This window comes from Drosophila arizonae, chromosome 2, assembly GCF_054131065.1.
Source record: "Drosophila arizonae isolate 15081-1271.41 chromosome 2, UAZ_ARI_1.0, whole genome shotgun sequence".
Taxonomy (NCBI): domain Eukaryota; kingdom Metazoa; phylum Arthropoda; class Insecta; order Diptera; family Drosophilidae; genus Drosophila; species Drosophila arizonae.
In genome coordinates this window covers 3,366,293-3,383,040 of record NC_142922.1, presented here as the reverse complement: position 1 = coordinate 3,383,040, position 16,748 = coordinate 3,366,293, and the positions used below count along the sequence as shown (strand labels likewise).

Sequence of the window (16,748 nt, the reverse complement as noted above, 5' to 3'; positions counted from 1 at the left end):
ACAATAACACATACACACCGGCATACACATGCATCCACACGCATGCTGCTCTGCGCTGACTGCGCAGTTAGCACCGACAGCGATTGGGCTGTGCTGCAGTATGGGCAATATTATGAGAATTTATTTGTTGAATAATTTGATCTTAATTAATTTTTCAGAACGTAAACATAATGTTTAAATGTGTTGGGGGCGAAGGGGGCGTGTATCCATTAAATTTATATAATGAATCTGAAGTCTTCAGGTGCAATAGTATTCAAATTAGGCTGAAAAAACGAAAACAATTTATCGATTATTGTCGATAAAAAGATATCGAGTGAGTTACCGAATAAATATGATACACTCGTACTGTGTATGGTATACACGAGTATGCAATTTCACCTCTCTAGCTCATATCTTTTGAGATCTCGAATATATATACTGTATGGGGTCTCCGCTTCCTTCTGCCATTTTCAATGGGTTCAGGGTATAACAAAATGGCAAACATCGTAAAGGAAATTTGGAAAAAGCCAAAAGCCACAAGCTGCGAGTACCATCACGCTAGTCCACAAAGGGATTATATAAGTTCAATGGCGGTGTAGCCCGACGGGCATAGGTCACAGAAGTAGGTATAAAATATATCACATGATATACACATATAATATAATGGCAGCGAGTCGCTAACTTGGGGACTACAACTCTTTCCTCATATATGAGGCAACGCTCGCTCACCACGTCCAACAGATCCTTGGCCTATCACTATTTATATAGTATTATTGTCATTCAATTTCGAAACTTATATATTAACCCTTTATAAAATTAACAGAACAAATTAAGTAGAATTTTGTATTTCTCAATATATATAATTTATATTCAATATTCCAATGATCATCCAGTAATTTAACGATCAAAGTTTTCAAATACGCTCATCTGTTGAACAAGTGTTGTCAAAGAAAATGCAAATTTGGCCACCTTAAAGAGGGGGAGAGGGAGAGAGAAAACAATATATGTAATTCCAAACAAATACCATGAAACATATGAACTTACTTGAATATTTACGTTCAGGCATATGAGGAATACGCCGCCGGCTATAAATTGGATTGGTTGCTGGGTCCTGTGAATGAAATACTTAAGGGCCGAAGTGTAGGCGGTAGGCGCACCGATCCAATTCGAATGAAATATAGCCATGGATAGTAGTTCACAGTCTTCAACTATCTGCTCACAGATGTACGAAAATGGGAAAGTTTGAAACATACTAGATATCATATAAATCGTCGTTGTAATGCCCGAGACCATATCCGCAAAAGCCACCAAATGAACGAGCGTTGCAGCCATCACCAAGGATGCTGTGGCATACTGAACAAACAACGCACGGGAGATCAGAGGACGCATATTCTCGCTGTAACTAAACGAATGTAAGATTGAAGATTAAGAATTTAAATTTGAGGAGTTTAGATTGAAGTTTGAATAAGGAATGAAGATGGCTGATGGAAGACGGAAGACTGATGGTTGAAAATGAAAGATGGAAGATTGAAGTTATGACGATTGTATATTGAAGATGGAATATGGAACATTAAAGATTATAGATTGATTGATGCTAATGGAAGATTAAAAATTAATAATAGAAAAATTGAGATTGAAAGTTGAATATATAAAATGAGGATTTATTGAGATAGAAAATTATTGAAGATGGAAAATGGAAGGTACAAGACCAAAAATTATAATTTATCACGAGTGTACAAATATATTCGATAGTAAAATCGATCATTAATTAAAATTCCCTCACATATACCATATAGATATAATTATATTCTTTTTTCACTCACTCCAAAATAAGTTGATGATCCTTGATGCATTGAACAAGTTCCTGGTAGTTCTCATCCTCAGTTCTTTTGGGATTATTGCGCAATCTTTCGACCCGCTCTGTCAGCCATTGTGTATAGGATCGCACAGTCAACCCGAATATCAGAGGCGTACTATCCATTACTATAAAGGCATGGATCGCAATGAACTGTATGAAATATTCGTAAAGTGCTGCGATCCAAAGGCTGCGCGTATCCTTATGCCAGTCCACAAATGGATTATACAAATTCAGAGGCGGATATCCGTTGTAGACGGTATAGACCAGATTCAGTGACGTTGGTATAGTGTATACAAACCGATATAGAAGTGTTATGTAATTGCAGTTGACGGCCAATCGATGAACTCTCACTCGCTCTTCGTGTGTCACCAAACGCTCGCTCATTACGTCCAACATATCCTTGGCCTTGTCCACACGCCATCTAGCATGTAGCATTATGGCCGATCTAATCGTATAGGCGGGGGCGCTGAAGAACACTTCCAGCGTGGTGAATAAAGTATCAGCGTGGGAGATATCTATGGTCCACATGAGTGACTGTACGAATAGAACCGGAACATATATAGTGAAGGCGACGATCAAACCCGTATACAGTCTATATAATCGTCGATTTATGTAGCCACGCCCCTTGATAGAGCCCCAGCCCATATAGACCATAATGTCCTCTGCATATTTAAAGGACTCACGGGCTCTAAGCAGATTTTCCCCATCTGGTTTCCTGATATATTCGAAAATCATTGTTGGAGTTAAATCGCTCTATTCACAATATTTGCAGTTCACAATTATTCGCTTACTGAAGTACGCTGGTTGATTTATCATTATTTATACCTTTTTAGCGTAATGCAATAATTCCCACCAGAAAAAATTATGTTTTCGCAGTATGGAAAGGTTGAGGAAACTTTTCTCCTTTAGTTTTTCAACAAAACGGTAAATTCCTTATTTTTATACCCTGAACCCATTTTCAATGGGAAATCAGGGTATAATGGTTTTGTTGAAATGTATGTAACAGGCAGAAGGAGGCGTGGCAGACCCCACAAAGTATATATATTCTTGATCAGGGTGACGAGCTGAGTCGATTTGGCCCTGTCCGTCTGTCCGTATGTATGAACGCGTCGATTTCAGAAGATATAAGAGCTAGAGGCTTCAAATTTTTCTTTAAAATGTCCGTAATTACAGCGCGGATATCGAGTTTATCATTAAAAATCGATAACTCATCCCTGTCTTTTTTATCGATAAAAAACCTTATCGAAAACCATCTATAAAATTATATCTTCTACACCTTTATTGCTAGAGTCTCAAAATTTTTAATGTATGTTTATATGCAATTTATACAATTTCGGTTTTTGCTTAAATTTACCCCCACCCTTAAATTCACCCCCTCACCATCACCTTTGTAAAAAGCGTATGTCATACATGCATATCCATGTTATAATCATAATCTGAAAGTTTCATGAAGATCGTCTTACATAAAAAGTTATTAAGCAATTAAGTTCTCATAGTAAGCGCTCACTGCCACCCATGCGTGCTTATGCTTGTGTGTGTATGTGTATGTAAATGTTCGGGTATGTGTGTGTGTCTGTGTGTGTGTGTGTGTGTGTGTGTGTTTGTGTGTGTGTGTGTGTGTGTGTGCGTGTTTCATGTGTAAGCTGAAAGACGCGAAAAATGATTGAAATACATATTACTCCAAGGGTTTAGGGGATCTCGTAGTCGAGCAGTCTCGACTAGAGCTTTCTTACTTGTTTATTTATGACCTTACAATTAAAAGTTAAGCTAATTGTTTTCACTATTAATTAAGTTCAAGGAACTAGGAAAGAGTATATAGAAATAAATAAATTATACATTTGCACACTGAGAAAAATTAGCATGTTAGAATGTGTCGTAGAATTACACTGAACGAATCGATTAACGATAACTTCAATTATAGTTCAGCTAATTAGCTTGAGTCGAACTGGTTCAAACTGTACCTGAAAGCGAGGCAAATATCCATACTTACATAAATATAAATATATATATGTAGATGTGTGTATACACATGTATAAATATGTATAACACTTTTACATAAGTCATAGCAGCAATAAGAATCGGTTCTCTAATAACTGTTATACACGCCGAATCAAAGTGTCATAAAATTCATCACAGATGATGCTTAGCGCTTGCAATAGGACCAACTCAAAGCAAATGCGTGTGGGTGGCTTTTGCACAAGCATACAAGCACACAACACACACACGCATTTACATATTACATATGTATATGTAGATGTGTGTGTACATATTTAAAAACTGAATTTACACTAACACGCTGACCTTCAACATTATTTTGGCGGTAGTGGTAAAGAGAGACGAGTGAACACAGCAGCAACAAAAAAATTGGCAAACGGCGTAAAGGAAGTATGGCAAAAGCCAAAAATGCATGCATATACACACACATGCACATAAGCAGCACAGAAGAACGTGTGCATTATGCATGCACACACACACACACCCATACAGCTGCATAATCATATGGCTGCAGCTGTGTGCGTGCGATTTTATAACATAAAATTGAAATTTGCTGCATGAAAACGAAATTTGCTGCAAAACGAACGAAGCGTTTGGTTTGATGGCGGCCACACTGACTGCGACTGCGGCAGCAGCAGCGATAGCGACTGCAGCAGCGACAGCGATTGCAGCAGCGGCAGCGACAACCGCAACTGCAGTTGGGTTTGAGGCATGCGCGCGCATTAGGAGCCGGCCGTGCCGAGCATGCAACACAACTCCAACATAATGCCGACGTCGACGTCAGCAGCAGACGCGCAGTCGCTACCGTCACTCGGTTTTCAAGTGCAAGTCCAAGGGCAACTTCGTGCAATTGCAGCGGGAATGGAATGTGACGGCTGACGCTGCGTTGGCGTCGCTGCCTTCCAGAACCTGCTGTCTGCTGCCTGCGCTCCAGACCTTGAAAGCAACTTCGTGTTGCGTTCGTTTAACACTTCGTTTATATGTGTGTATATATGCAAGCATATGAATGTATGTATCCATATACATATACATATACTCTCACTACCAACAGCATGCTTATTCGCACACACACACGCACACAGGCAACTCACTTGCCTACTTGCACTCTCTATTGCCTTTTGCATTCGTGTTGGTTTTGCACATTTTCTGTTTTATCGCCATTTCTATGGCTCTTTTTCGCAATACCCAAGGACTGACTGCACGATACTGCTGGCGGTTGCTGGCTGCGACAATGAAGAAGGCGAAGGATGAGGTGCGCGCTGTATAATGCTGGTTATTTTTTTCGAGTGGGCAGCAGCATAGAACAGGCCGCCGCCGCTCCCTTAGTCGCCTGCTGCTGTTATTGGTCTCTTCTTCTTTTGCTGCTGCTGCTTCTGCTTCTTTTTTTTGTTACTCTTCGCTCTGCTGTCCAGTTTTTGACATTTCGCCCACTTTTTCCTGTTCTTCCGGTTTTTGTTTTGTCTGCTTTCCTGTTTTCGACCCATAATCCTGTCTCTGTCCGCTCGCCTGCCTCTCTGTCAGTCTGCCACGCTTTCAGCCTGCTTATGTAATGCCAAAAACGTGTTCTCTGCTTCGGGCTTTATCACAACGTTTTCTATGTACGAATCGAAATTTAATCAATTTTATCACTTGTTCTCTTCTTCGTTTTGTTCGGCGCGTTTTTCATGGACAAGAAATGAGTTGAGGAGTGTGCAAGAGCTCTAATTATTTTTGTTATTGTTATATCACTTTTATACAGACACATACATATATACATATGTATACATACATATATTCCATGAAGTTTCATGGTGTACAGCTTTACAGAAAAGCCATATACTATACTATATCATAGAGATTAATAATGAAAACAATAAACAATAATAATATTTCTTGTCAAAAAATAATTTAATTTGCAAAATATAGTAATTGGACCTTACTTCTGCTTCGCTAGAAGAAAAATATAAAACAATTATATTTATAATATATACAAAAAAAAGTACATACATATCTTTAAGTAGAAATTTAGCCATTAGTATATCAACTTATTAAAAATATAAAATATATATATTTTTTGTTAGTATTACTATTAATAAAAATGATTATTAAGCAGCCAATTATTATTTTATTTTATTTTATTATATATAAAATAAAATATATCAAAAAATTTAATGAATATAATTTATTACACCAAAAATGTTTTATATTAAATAATATTTCTTTTTGTATTTGTTTAATTATCGTATGATAAAGTAATTATACAGAAGCTAATGAGATGCATATTGCTTTATATATTTAAGTATGTGAGAACTGATCTCAATGTGAAGATCCATAGAGGTCTAGAGGTCTAGCGTAGTCATATATCGTATATGTCAGGCTCTCGTCGTTTGTATATAGAATACTATATTATATCATTTCATATCATAGAAAATCACAACAAATTATACATATGATAGGAGTAAATATTTTGTTTCGAAAACGAATTCCAGATTTCTTTATATGCTCTAACTAGAATACTCTTATATGTGTGTCTATTGTATCCCATTCTACGATTTTCAGTTATAGACATATATACATACACACACACATCTATAGGTATAGATATGAGAGAATTTGAAATTTCTCGAGTTATTTGAGCACGGTTCCCCGTTTTGGCCATTATCTATGCCAACGCCACTCGCCTGCCCCAAAAAGTAATGGCTCGATAAGGGAGTTGCCAGCCCAGAGAAAAAGAAGAAGAACAAAAAATAAAAATAAAACAAAACGCACGCGTCGTGGTGGCAAAAATGTTAGCCAAAAGCCGTGGGCCATAAATAAACCTCAATCGCAGCAGAGTCGCTCCACCGAGCCACCGAGTCAGCGAGCCACTCAACTCAAACTCCAAGATCAAATGTGCGCATAAAGCATTCAAACACGCCTGGCAACAAAAGGGCTGCGGCCCAGCCCCTTCCCCCCTCGCTCGGGCACCTCGTACTCCTACCAGTTCGTGGCAAGCGGGCGCTCTCGCTGCGCAGTCGCTGTTGCAGCAACCACCAATGTCAGCAACTCCGCCTCGACCATGCCCACCGGCCGCCCGCCCCCCAGCCGCCTCCTCTGTCCATACGCAATACGCGTGTCGCTCTCTCGACCAAGAACCCAGCCCCGCGGCCCAAACCTGCCACATGCAACAACAGCAGCAGCAGCAGCAACAGCAGCGGCAGCGGCAGCAACTTTCCACGTTCTTGATCGTGAATTTTCTATGCTACTGGGCCTTGAAACCTTGAAAAAAAAAAAAAAAATACAAATACAGAGAGAAGAAGAAGTAAGAAATTGTTGTACACAGCAGCAGGCGGCATGGAGCATGAGGCATGGGGCATGGGAGGAGGGCGGCATGTTGCCAAGGGGGCGCGCTGTGTGGGTGTGGCTGGAGTTTGGCGCAGCAGCTTTGCCGCATTACGTCAGTGCCACATAAGCTGCAAGTAAAAGGGAAACTTGGACTCCATCCAATGCGGAGTTTTAATGTCACTTTGCCACAGCCACAGCCAGAGCCAGAGCCGGAGCTACAGCTACAACGAGGCATAGATACAAATACACACACACAGATACAGATACACATACACGGAGATACTTGAGTTACTTGCAAGACATACATACATACATACATACATACATACATACATATGTATGTATTTGTGTGTATATATCTATGCTGAGCTGTCGTTTTTCTTAGGCAGTTCTTTTTGCTGTGCCTCTTCTTATGCGCTACCCCACCCCGCTCTCCTCCCCTCATCCACCCTCCCCCTGCTTGCCATTCGTCAAGAGTTGCGCCTGCTTTTCTGCACATTTGTTTGGCTTCGTCGCGGAGTTTGGCCAAGACTTTGACTCTGACTTGGCCGAGGTCGCGTCTGTGTGTGAGAGTGTGTGCCTGTGTGTGTGTGTGTGCGTTTGGGACAAGGTGTTTCATGTTGTTAATGGCCCTATGCGGTTTAGCTGACCCGCCTCCGCCCACACCCCATTTCCTGCACATTTTCCATGCCTATCTGAGACTCTGCATGTGTGTGTGTGTGTGAGTGAGTTTTTCTTTCGTTTTTCAGCAGCTTTTGCCAATTTGCGTTTTATTTTCCACACACAGAAAAGGGAAATCGAAATTATGGCCAAGCTGTTTGGTCCTTTATGCTGCTACTGCGCAGCTCCATAATAGATTCCGATTTAATTTTTTACTTGTATTTTTTTCTCTATGGTTGCCTTAGTGAGTCATCACTGTGGTTAGAGTTGCTCTCGCCTGAAATTGCTTTGTTTTGGCGCTCGTGCTGCGGCATAACTTAATTTTGCTTAGAGAGTTGTTAGGGTAATACCAATATATATAATCTATATATTTGAGTGAAGGGAAAATGGTAGTTCATACATAGGCATTCACTAGAGAAAGTTATGTACTACAGAAGATTGTATAGATAATTATACTTTATAGATTTAATTCACAAATTGATCTGAAAAAGGTTGAAGAGATACATCGAGCCTTATAATAATATTATAGATATTTATGTAAGTGACGAAGCTGCTTGAAAATTCAATAATGAATTGGAGATATAATATAAATACTGAGAAAAAATTGTGGGTACATTAAGTTTATGATATAGTAAATTATATAGTCGAATACATTTCGAAAAATAGATTGAACAGAGATTAAAAATTTCTTTTATTAAATATATAAAAATATATTATATACATACAAAAGAAAAAATATATTAGTTCAACAATTGACTATAGTTTTTTTTAACAGTGTTGTATAAAAAAGATTTAAGAGTAAATCATTATTGAAATTCTTGGTAATTTAAAGCATTTCATTGAAGTATTTTATTCATATACATTCATGTAAATCTTAGCAGATTAATATACTAACATAAGTCTGATCTTTACACCCATTCACTAAAGTGAAATGTGTATATGGGTTTTTGTGCAATATCCGTCTAGCTGTCCGTCCGTGCGCCGCTATAGCTGCTCGAGATTTAAAATCTTTGAATGTTGAGCTTCCCCGGTAATTGATTTCTAAGTTAAATTTCTTTACAATTCACATTTTTTGCCAGGTAACAGGTTTTACCTGTCCTATCTAGATTTTCAGCAAACACCCTCAAATGTCTTCACAGCTTTTATCTAATCTGTTTTGTGCTATGACGGCCTTTTCTTTGTTTTTCTTTCTTTTTTTTTTCTCATACGAAAAGGAAAGTGCCCCAATACACACGCATACACACATGCTGCTGTATGTGTGTTTGTGCTTTGGCCAACCCCAAATTGGCCAGCATATGAAATACATATCGAAATTTTAGCGCAGCTCCACCCACTGAGAGGCAACGCACGCCTACATCTGGGCCTCGCGCATTCAGTGTAACTCGATGGCCAATTTTCCCATTCAATTCGAAAGTTCTTCAGCTCTCTGTGATTATACAAATATTCATAAAATATATGGTATATATATATATATTTATATATTTATTTGCTGCTGGCGTCACAGCAGCTTAACAGATTAATTGCACGACTCTAGAGCGCAATTTAGAACTCACTTACCGTTACCCACACTCCCTCTCTCTCCCTCTCGCTCTCTGTTGCCCCACTCCCTCCCTTTGGCGCCTTCTCTGTCGCACTCTGTGCTGATTTATACGTGCGCTGCTCCCAATTTGTGTTCGCAATGCCCGAACTCCCTATTGGCATGCAAAAACTTTTGCACATTGTCATGCAGCCTGTTCTCTCTCTATACCCTGTGGCCAAAGCTGCTGTGTAAGGGTATATGGGTTTGAGGGCATATGTTTGAGCTTATGAGAATTTTCAGTTTTGTTTTCTGCATTATTGTAGACATAGAATCAGCTATCCACAAGACTATCTATATTAACTGATTGCATTATAAGTGAACATGCTTATAATTATGCATGCTACATTTAAGTTAAGATCTGGGACGGCAAATTATTATATTTTATTTAGTAAGGAGTACAGTCAGTATGGCATATAGAATCCATATTATAGATATATCGAAGAAGTAGACACAACGAATAAGAAGAAGAAACAAAGTATAAGTTTAAATTATAATCCTATAGTGATTTATATAATATGCATTTATTTGGTAAATAGGGTATTCTTAGTTGCCTAACAGTGTATTTTCAAGCTATGCTATATGGTGCGCCTATGTCTATATATAGGGTATTTGTTAGTCAGCTAATGATAGTAATTTAGCATATCTGTGAGTTGTCTAAGATGTCATAGCTACTTTTACAATTACTGCGCATCTATAGGGTATCTATTAGTCGATTTAAAAGTCGCTTCTATGCTATGATGCATGCATAGGATGTGCGTTAGTCGTAGTTGTTACACTTTCACTCTCACACACATGTTCATTATGCGTACAGGGTGACTGCTAGTCGTGCACTCCCTTTGCGCGAATTTCGTGCATGTTTTTGTTTAGTTTTTTTGTTTTTGCTTTTTGGCTGCCTTCCACACGGAACCCAACAACATGCAACATTGCAATTGTTTGTCAACCATGGACCGTTACATCCGCTGGAATTGGATTAATGCTGACTGCCTGGTTGGCTGCTCATTTGTCCAGCAAATGCCTGCACCGACCCAACCCGACCCGACCCGATCCGATCCGATCCGAGACGAGGCGAGGCGAGACCCATCGACCTCGTCGCCGCTAGCTGCGGTTGCTGATCAAATTTGTGCATGTCCATTTAACCCCTTGTTGCATGTGGAGCCGCTGCCCAAATGCAATTAGACCATGACCGAAGCACCAACTGTTCGCATAGAGCTAGGTGCCACTGTAAAAGTGAAACCTGCCCTGAAACTTTCCCACAGGATTTGATGGCACCCCTTTTATTTTGGCATTTGTTCTCTCCTCGTCTTCTGGATTTCTTTTATTTATTTTTTTTTGTGACTTGTCCAATTAGATTAATTTCGCTTAATTGTAAAACTGTTGCCTCTTCTTCTTCTTCTCCTTTGTTGAACAATAGCACATGGCGGTTCTTACGCAATGCGAGAGGTTCCATCTGCTGAAGCAGCGCCTAGCCCCGCCCACCCCGCGGCCCTGCTGCGACAAACAGGCATAAATCAACACATCCGCTCAACAGTTCCAGGAACCGCCCAGCGCTCTCTATTTCTTTATAGTAAACCAAAATTGTTATTCATTAAAAATATATGAGTATGTAGATGTTATATATATTCTATATAGAAGGCAAGTAAGAATGTTGTAGTTGGTTCTTAGCCGACTGACTAATACTCGTTCATGCTACAAAACCAGGTAAACTTCGAATAGCGAACCCAATAAAAATGTAAATACGAGATATATTAGGGTTTTAAAAATGTAAATACAGGGTATATTCGTTTCATGAAAATCTATGTTAAAGGTAGACTCCGTAGAGTAAATATATATTTTTGATAAGAACGACGAGTCGCTTTGATGTAGTCTATATAAAAATCACAAAAACTAGGTATGTGTATTAATAATTTATTGTTACTCCACTTTAATACTTTTGAAAATAATCAATAAATTGATGTTTCGTTTGTTATGTGAATATGTACGTAAAAAAGCAGTCTACAATGATTTAAATAATATTATTCACAGATCTATCTGTGGACTACATCAACAGATTAATAATCCAATAAATAAATAGAAATATAGATATATAATATAGATATATAATGTTATATAATATAGATATAATTTAGTTTTAAATCGATGGAGTAAAGCAAATGTTGTTATCCCAATATAATTTGATCGAAATGATCCATCTTTCTGATGTTTCTTTCAGCTGTTTTTCGAATCAAGTCTGAATATAGAATTTAATGGTTCACATTTATATCCATGGGCAAAGCATAAGTCTACACTTCAGAAGCATCAAGTATGTAATCTCAATTACACAAATTCATATTAAAATACAATATTTGAAAAAAAAAAACCAATACGCTCCTCTCATATGGTGAGCGAGCATCTGGAGTTCGCTGAGTGTGGCCGAGTGGCCAATGGCAGTGCTCGACGATTTGTATCTGCCTATTGACAGGGTATGTCTATGAATGTGCGTGTGCAAGTGTGTGTGTGTGTCTGTGGATCATCGTTCAATATGCGTAACTACGCATTTGGCATTCACATTGAAGTGTACGAAACAAAGCGAAACGAAACGAAACGAGCTGAACTGAAATTTTGGGGCATAAATCATTCAGCTGCTAAATGACATACACAAGTCCGTAAGCATTGCCGTTGCTGATAATAAAAACAATGTTAAAGATACCCTGTAGACCAGTTTAGAGCGGAAAAGAATGATAGAGTTTCCGCAAGACTTATTTATATGCAAGGAAATCTTTACGTTAGTTTCGATTTAATTCTCTAAAGATAAGTAGGTTTGTAAGGGTTATGAGTTATTAATTTTTCTGATACCTAGTTTCGGGAACTTAGAACAAGTATAAAGTTAAATAGAATTATATGGAGTTTTAGTACTTTAATAATATTTAATAATATACAATGGAAATTTGTATCTTCAATCTTGCTTATATCTACAAAAATCTTTCATTTTATTATTCTAGATAAAGTTTGGTCAAATAAGGAATCAAATTTGAATGTTTTTAAAAGCCAATTCATTAGAATTTAAATATAATAAATATATATTCAAGAAATCTCATTGGCTATCCCTTTAGTCCAATATGCTCACTCTGCACTTCGCTTAGGGTATTAAACCGCCTGGCAACAACAATGAAAAACCACAATCGAAATCAAAATCTGCTAAAGAAAGCGTCGCCAGCGTTGTGTGTAAACAATTTGCTCTTGGGGCATCGAGCATGAGAAAATTCTGTTTTATTGTCGCCCTCGCTAGACCTATAGATCTTCAGCTTCCCCCAAGCAGCAGCAGCAGCAGCCGTAGCCGCAGCTGCCTATTTAAAACTAGGCAAACTGCGCCATCCAAACATTGTGGTAAATTAACAAAATTAAAATGGTCCGCTTTTTGAGAGCTTCGCCTCCGACTGTGACTCAGTTCGTGGCCTATGGCCAAGAGTCCGCCTCAGCTCTCTCAGCTGCGCATCGCGCAATATCGGAAATCTCATGTGCTGAGCCTATTTCGTGGGCATTTTATGAGAATTTATTAATTTCTTCTTATTTTTTTTTTCATTTCTTTTTTATAGTCGTCGAATTTTGTATAGCTTAACGAAATCAAAGTGCCGCCATTCAAAGTCGAATTTGTGTTCAGTTTTTGCTTGCTCCACAAAAAGTTTGTGACCTTTTTTTTATTTTTGGGATGTAACCAGAGCTCTATTGTTTCCAGTCGAATTTGGTCCGATGGAGTTTACAAATTAGTTTGTGTTTGTTTAGCTTTTAATGTTTATCTAATATGTTCGCTTTACTATGCGATCAAGAGTTCATATAAGAGATGAATCTGTCTTGTAACTAACCAATGAAGAGTAGAGTACTTTCATGAATCATGAATCACATAGTAAGAGAAAAATGATGCATTGTAATATTGTCTATCTCTAGAAATTTAGAAATTTTTGTTTGATTTTTATTTTATTTTTTCTTTCTATCTCTGTTTCTTCCATTGCATCTGTTTTTCTAGTTTTCTTTAGTTTTAGCTTATAGCCATATAGAAATTTTTATACAGATTTATCTTTCATGCATCGTCAATAATAATTTCTTTTCAAGAATTTATACACAAATACTCTGGTCACATATTATTTTTTTGCAATCAAAGTGAAACCATGTTTACAAACTGTTTTCAAGAAAATATCGTTAATTAGTTAGGTAGTACGAATAGCTCCTAAAATGCTGCTATATGTTTGTGGGTTGAATGGCCCATAATCTGTTAGCTGGCTAAGTGGAAGTGAAGGCAAACAATGCGAGCGAACAACTTCATTAGCACCACTTGGCTTATCAGTCAGGGAACAGGCCCAGCCCAGCTCGGATCAGCTTGGCTTGGTTCGACTGCAATGCGTGCAACACAAATTTATCTGGACGTGCAACATTTGACAACAATTGTGCGTTGATGGGGCTTGGTCCAGAGCGGTCGTGGCCTAGCCCCCATCCGGCTTTTAGCTAATAACAAGACAACAAACAACAAACATTTCATTAGCCATTAACGTCTCTCTCGCTCGTTGCCTCTCTCTCTCTCTCTCTCTCTCTCTCTCTCTCGACTTTCATGGTCAAACGTGCAACAAAACGGAGCATAAGAAATGTCAGTGTCAACGTTGTCAATTGAGCTGTTGCAACAACAGCAAAAGCAACAACAACAACAACAAGCAGCAGCGTAATGTAGCCGGCTGTGCTCGACTAGTGAATACCCTGCCAAGAACTGCTGTTGAGCGTTATAGCTTTCGTGTAGGACATACATACACACACACACATACACACAATGTCTGTTACATATGATCATAGCTTTTGTTTTAGTTATACGATTTAGGTTCCTGCCGAAACTCTCATCTCTATAAAACACACTTTTATTTCTCTCGAATCTTAATCATTTTTGAATCAAGTCTTCAGATTTTATTGCAGCTATGAATGAGCTTACGATGGATCGGACTACATCCACGTTAAGCTCTCGTCGCTCTGAGGCTTTTTTGGCCGGTGACATCAATTTAGCAGTTAGCATTCCAAGGTGTATACCCTACTTTATTTCTTGAGCACATTCAATAGGCTTAGAGGGTATAACGAACAGCAGCCACACCCAAACTACCCAACGCCCACCTCGCCCTGAGGCAAGGCGTTGCCTTGGACTTGGCAATCGTCTAGGTTTCAATGCCCCTGCCCTGGCCAATTCATATATGTATGTATGTATGTATGTATGTATATGCAAATGCCACACAGCTGCAGCCTGCAGCAGACTGAAACAACACCAATACATGTGTGTGTGTGTGCGATTGTGTGTGTTTCTGTTTGTGTGCGGATTCTAAAGTTAACCGCATGACGAATCACTTCGCATAAATTGAAACGCTACGTTGCATGCGCTGCATGTCTGCTCAAGAGGCCAAGCGACTATGAGAGGGCTGCACGGGGGCATGGCGGGGGCATGGCGGGGGCCTGGCTGTGGTGCCGCCAGCCGGGCTCCTTTAGCCAAAAGTGCGTTGCCAACGCCTCATAATTCTTCCAAATGCATATGTGTGGGGTTTCTGCTGCCCCGCTCGCCGCATGGGGGCGCACTGTAAGCTGAAAGCCTTTGACGGCAAACGTTGTTGTTGCTGTTGCTGTTGCAGTTGCTGTTGCAGTCGCAGCTCGTTAAATCGTGCAGCGTTGCCCCCACAGTCCATACAGACAATTCGCATCTCTGCGCCGTTCTTGCTAATTACACACACACGCGTACATTCATTCGTTTATACGTGCACTTTACGCAATAAGTCACCATATCATGAAATAGATAATACATATCAAATATATAACAATATTTTGCTATACTTTGTAAAAAAAAAAAAACAAAATAAATTTTGGGAAAAATTTTAAAGAAAATAAAAATGTCAAAATTCGATGTCAATTCCAAATTCCAATTGCAAATATGCACTTCCAGCTTTTACGCATTCCAATTGGAATCCCTCTTATTGGATTCTAATGCTAGTTCTTTGTACGCATGAGCCTAGATCAAGTACTTATATATGGTCATATGTATATGTGTGTCTCTTGCTGTGTGTATGTATCTGCACCTGCCTTAAGTTCACGTATGTAACATATATTGTATATATTTTACAATAGGTGTTATAACTTATGTCGTTTGTGGCTCATCTTTATTTTTATTCATTCTTACCTTGACGACATTTGTCATCAAGTGAAGTGCACTTGAAATGCATTCTGCAGCAGTTGTCAGCCTAAAGTTGTTGATAATTTGCAGAAAGACAAGCCAAAGGAAATATCTGAAAATATCAGATATATGTATACCTTTTTGGCTTACAAGAACGCTTGAATCATATTGTCCATCTGTACAAAATAGAGAATTCGGCTCAGTAGATTGTAGCCAAGCTGCATAAATGGTGTATAGAATAGGTATTGTATAGCTCAATTGGATTAAAGTATGCTCGTTGAAGAGCTTCAATTGATGTCATATCATTAGGTAAGACAAGCCCATCAACTGCGCCTCACGAATGCCGACGACAACTGCATTATATAATTTGTGAAACATGTCAATACAGATTAAGGTCACACGTATCACCGCATCCAATCCAAATCTGACAATGAGAGATTATAGGAACTGGCCCAGCCGGCTTCAGTTGACCATCAAATTTGAGTCTGGGCTCAGTCGTCGACGCCCACATTTCATGAATATCGACTGTTAGAGCTAAGCAGTTTACCAGTTGTTTTGTTTTATTTTATTTCTTATACAACTATGACCTAGTAAAATCACAATGTCCTAGTAATATATATACTGTTTACATTAATTGGGTTTTAATGTAAACAGTATATATATATATACCTTTAGTATTGAATTCGCATACAACGTTTTATTTAATTTCAATACTTTCTTAATTTTGTAGAAATAGTGCCCAGCCGATAGCAAAGAAAAACGCCTTAATGGAGAATCCAATTCCTATGCCGAGGATCGAGCAAAATAGAAGACCCTCTCAAGCGTTTACAGCAGCTTGAAGGAAAATTTGAGAAAAAAATAAAATCTCGTGTTGACAGATGTCAACGCCTTGTGGTTGCAATCGAGTGTTGGTACACAGCTGCAGATTGAATTTTATAGTCGATCCATAAATTGATTATGCTGCAACTATTTATAAGGTGTGAGCTGCCGGCAAGAGATTTCTATTTTTGTTGTTGTTGGTATTCCCATTAGCCAATTTCAAGACGGTCCAGGCCCCCAGAATAAATACAATAGATGAATTTCGTTATCATTGTGCAATTCACTTTACAATTTCGCTTTTCGTCAGAACATGGACAGTTGATTAGACATTTTTCATTTTTTTTTTTTCATCTCATTTCATTATAGTACCGACAAGCACATATAGTAAA

General features: G+C 38.6%; 1 protein-coding gene across 4 annotated transcripts; it reads right to left on the bottom strand.

Moving 5' to 3' along the window:
* Positions 1-663: 663 nt before the first annotated feature.
* Positions 664-5,706, bottom strand: LOC108612543 (odorant receptor 42b-like). Of its 4 annotated transcripts, none has more exons than XM_089461683.1 (4): positions 2,136-5,706; positions 1,803-2,024; positions 1,024-1,381; positions 664-948 (listed from the first exon to the last, which is right to left on the bottom strand). In XM_089461683.1, the coding sequence occupies exons 1-4, from the start codon at positions 2,570-2,572 to the stop codon at positions 877-879; spliced, it is 1,089 nt and encodes a 362-aa protein (XP_089317809.1). In that variant the 5' UTR covers positions 2,573-5,706; the 3' UTR covers positions 664-876. The 4 variants fall into 4 exon arrangements, with proteins under 4 accessions (XP_089317809.1, XP_089317810.1, XP_089317811.1 ...); XM_089461684.1 differs by having other exon boundaries at positions 667-948; positions 1,803-2,371; positions 4,924-5,705; XM_089461685.1 differs by having other exon boundaries at positions 669-948; positions 1,803-2,371; positions 3,828-5,703.
* Between the last annotated feature and the right edge of the window lie 11,042 nt (positions 5,707-16,748).

Excerpts from the sequence above, each read along its gene's own strand:
- LOC108612543 (XM_089461682.1), bottom strand. The coding sequence starts at position 2,572 with ATGATTTTCGAATATATCAGGAAACCAGATGGGGAAAATCTGCTTAGA. Across the intron at positions 1,382-1,802 it reads GATCATCAACTTATTTTGGA|TTACAGCGAGAATATGCGTC; the intron begins GTGAGTGAAAAA and ends ACATTCGTTTAG. Across the intron at positions 949-1,023 it reads GCCTGAACGTAAATATTCAA|GTGGCCAAATTTGCATTTTC; the intron begins GTAAGTTCATAT and ends CCCCTCTTTAAG.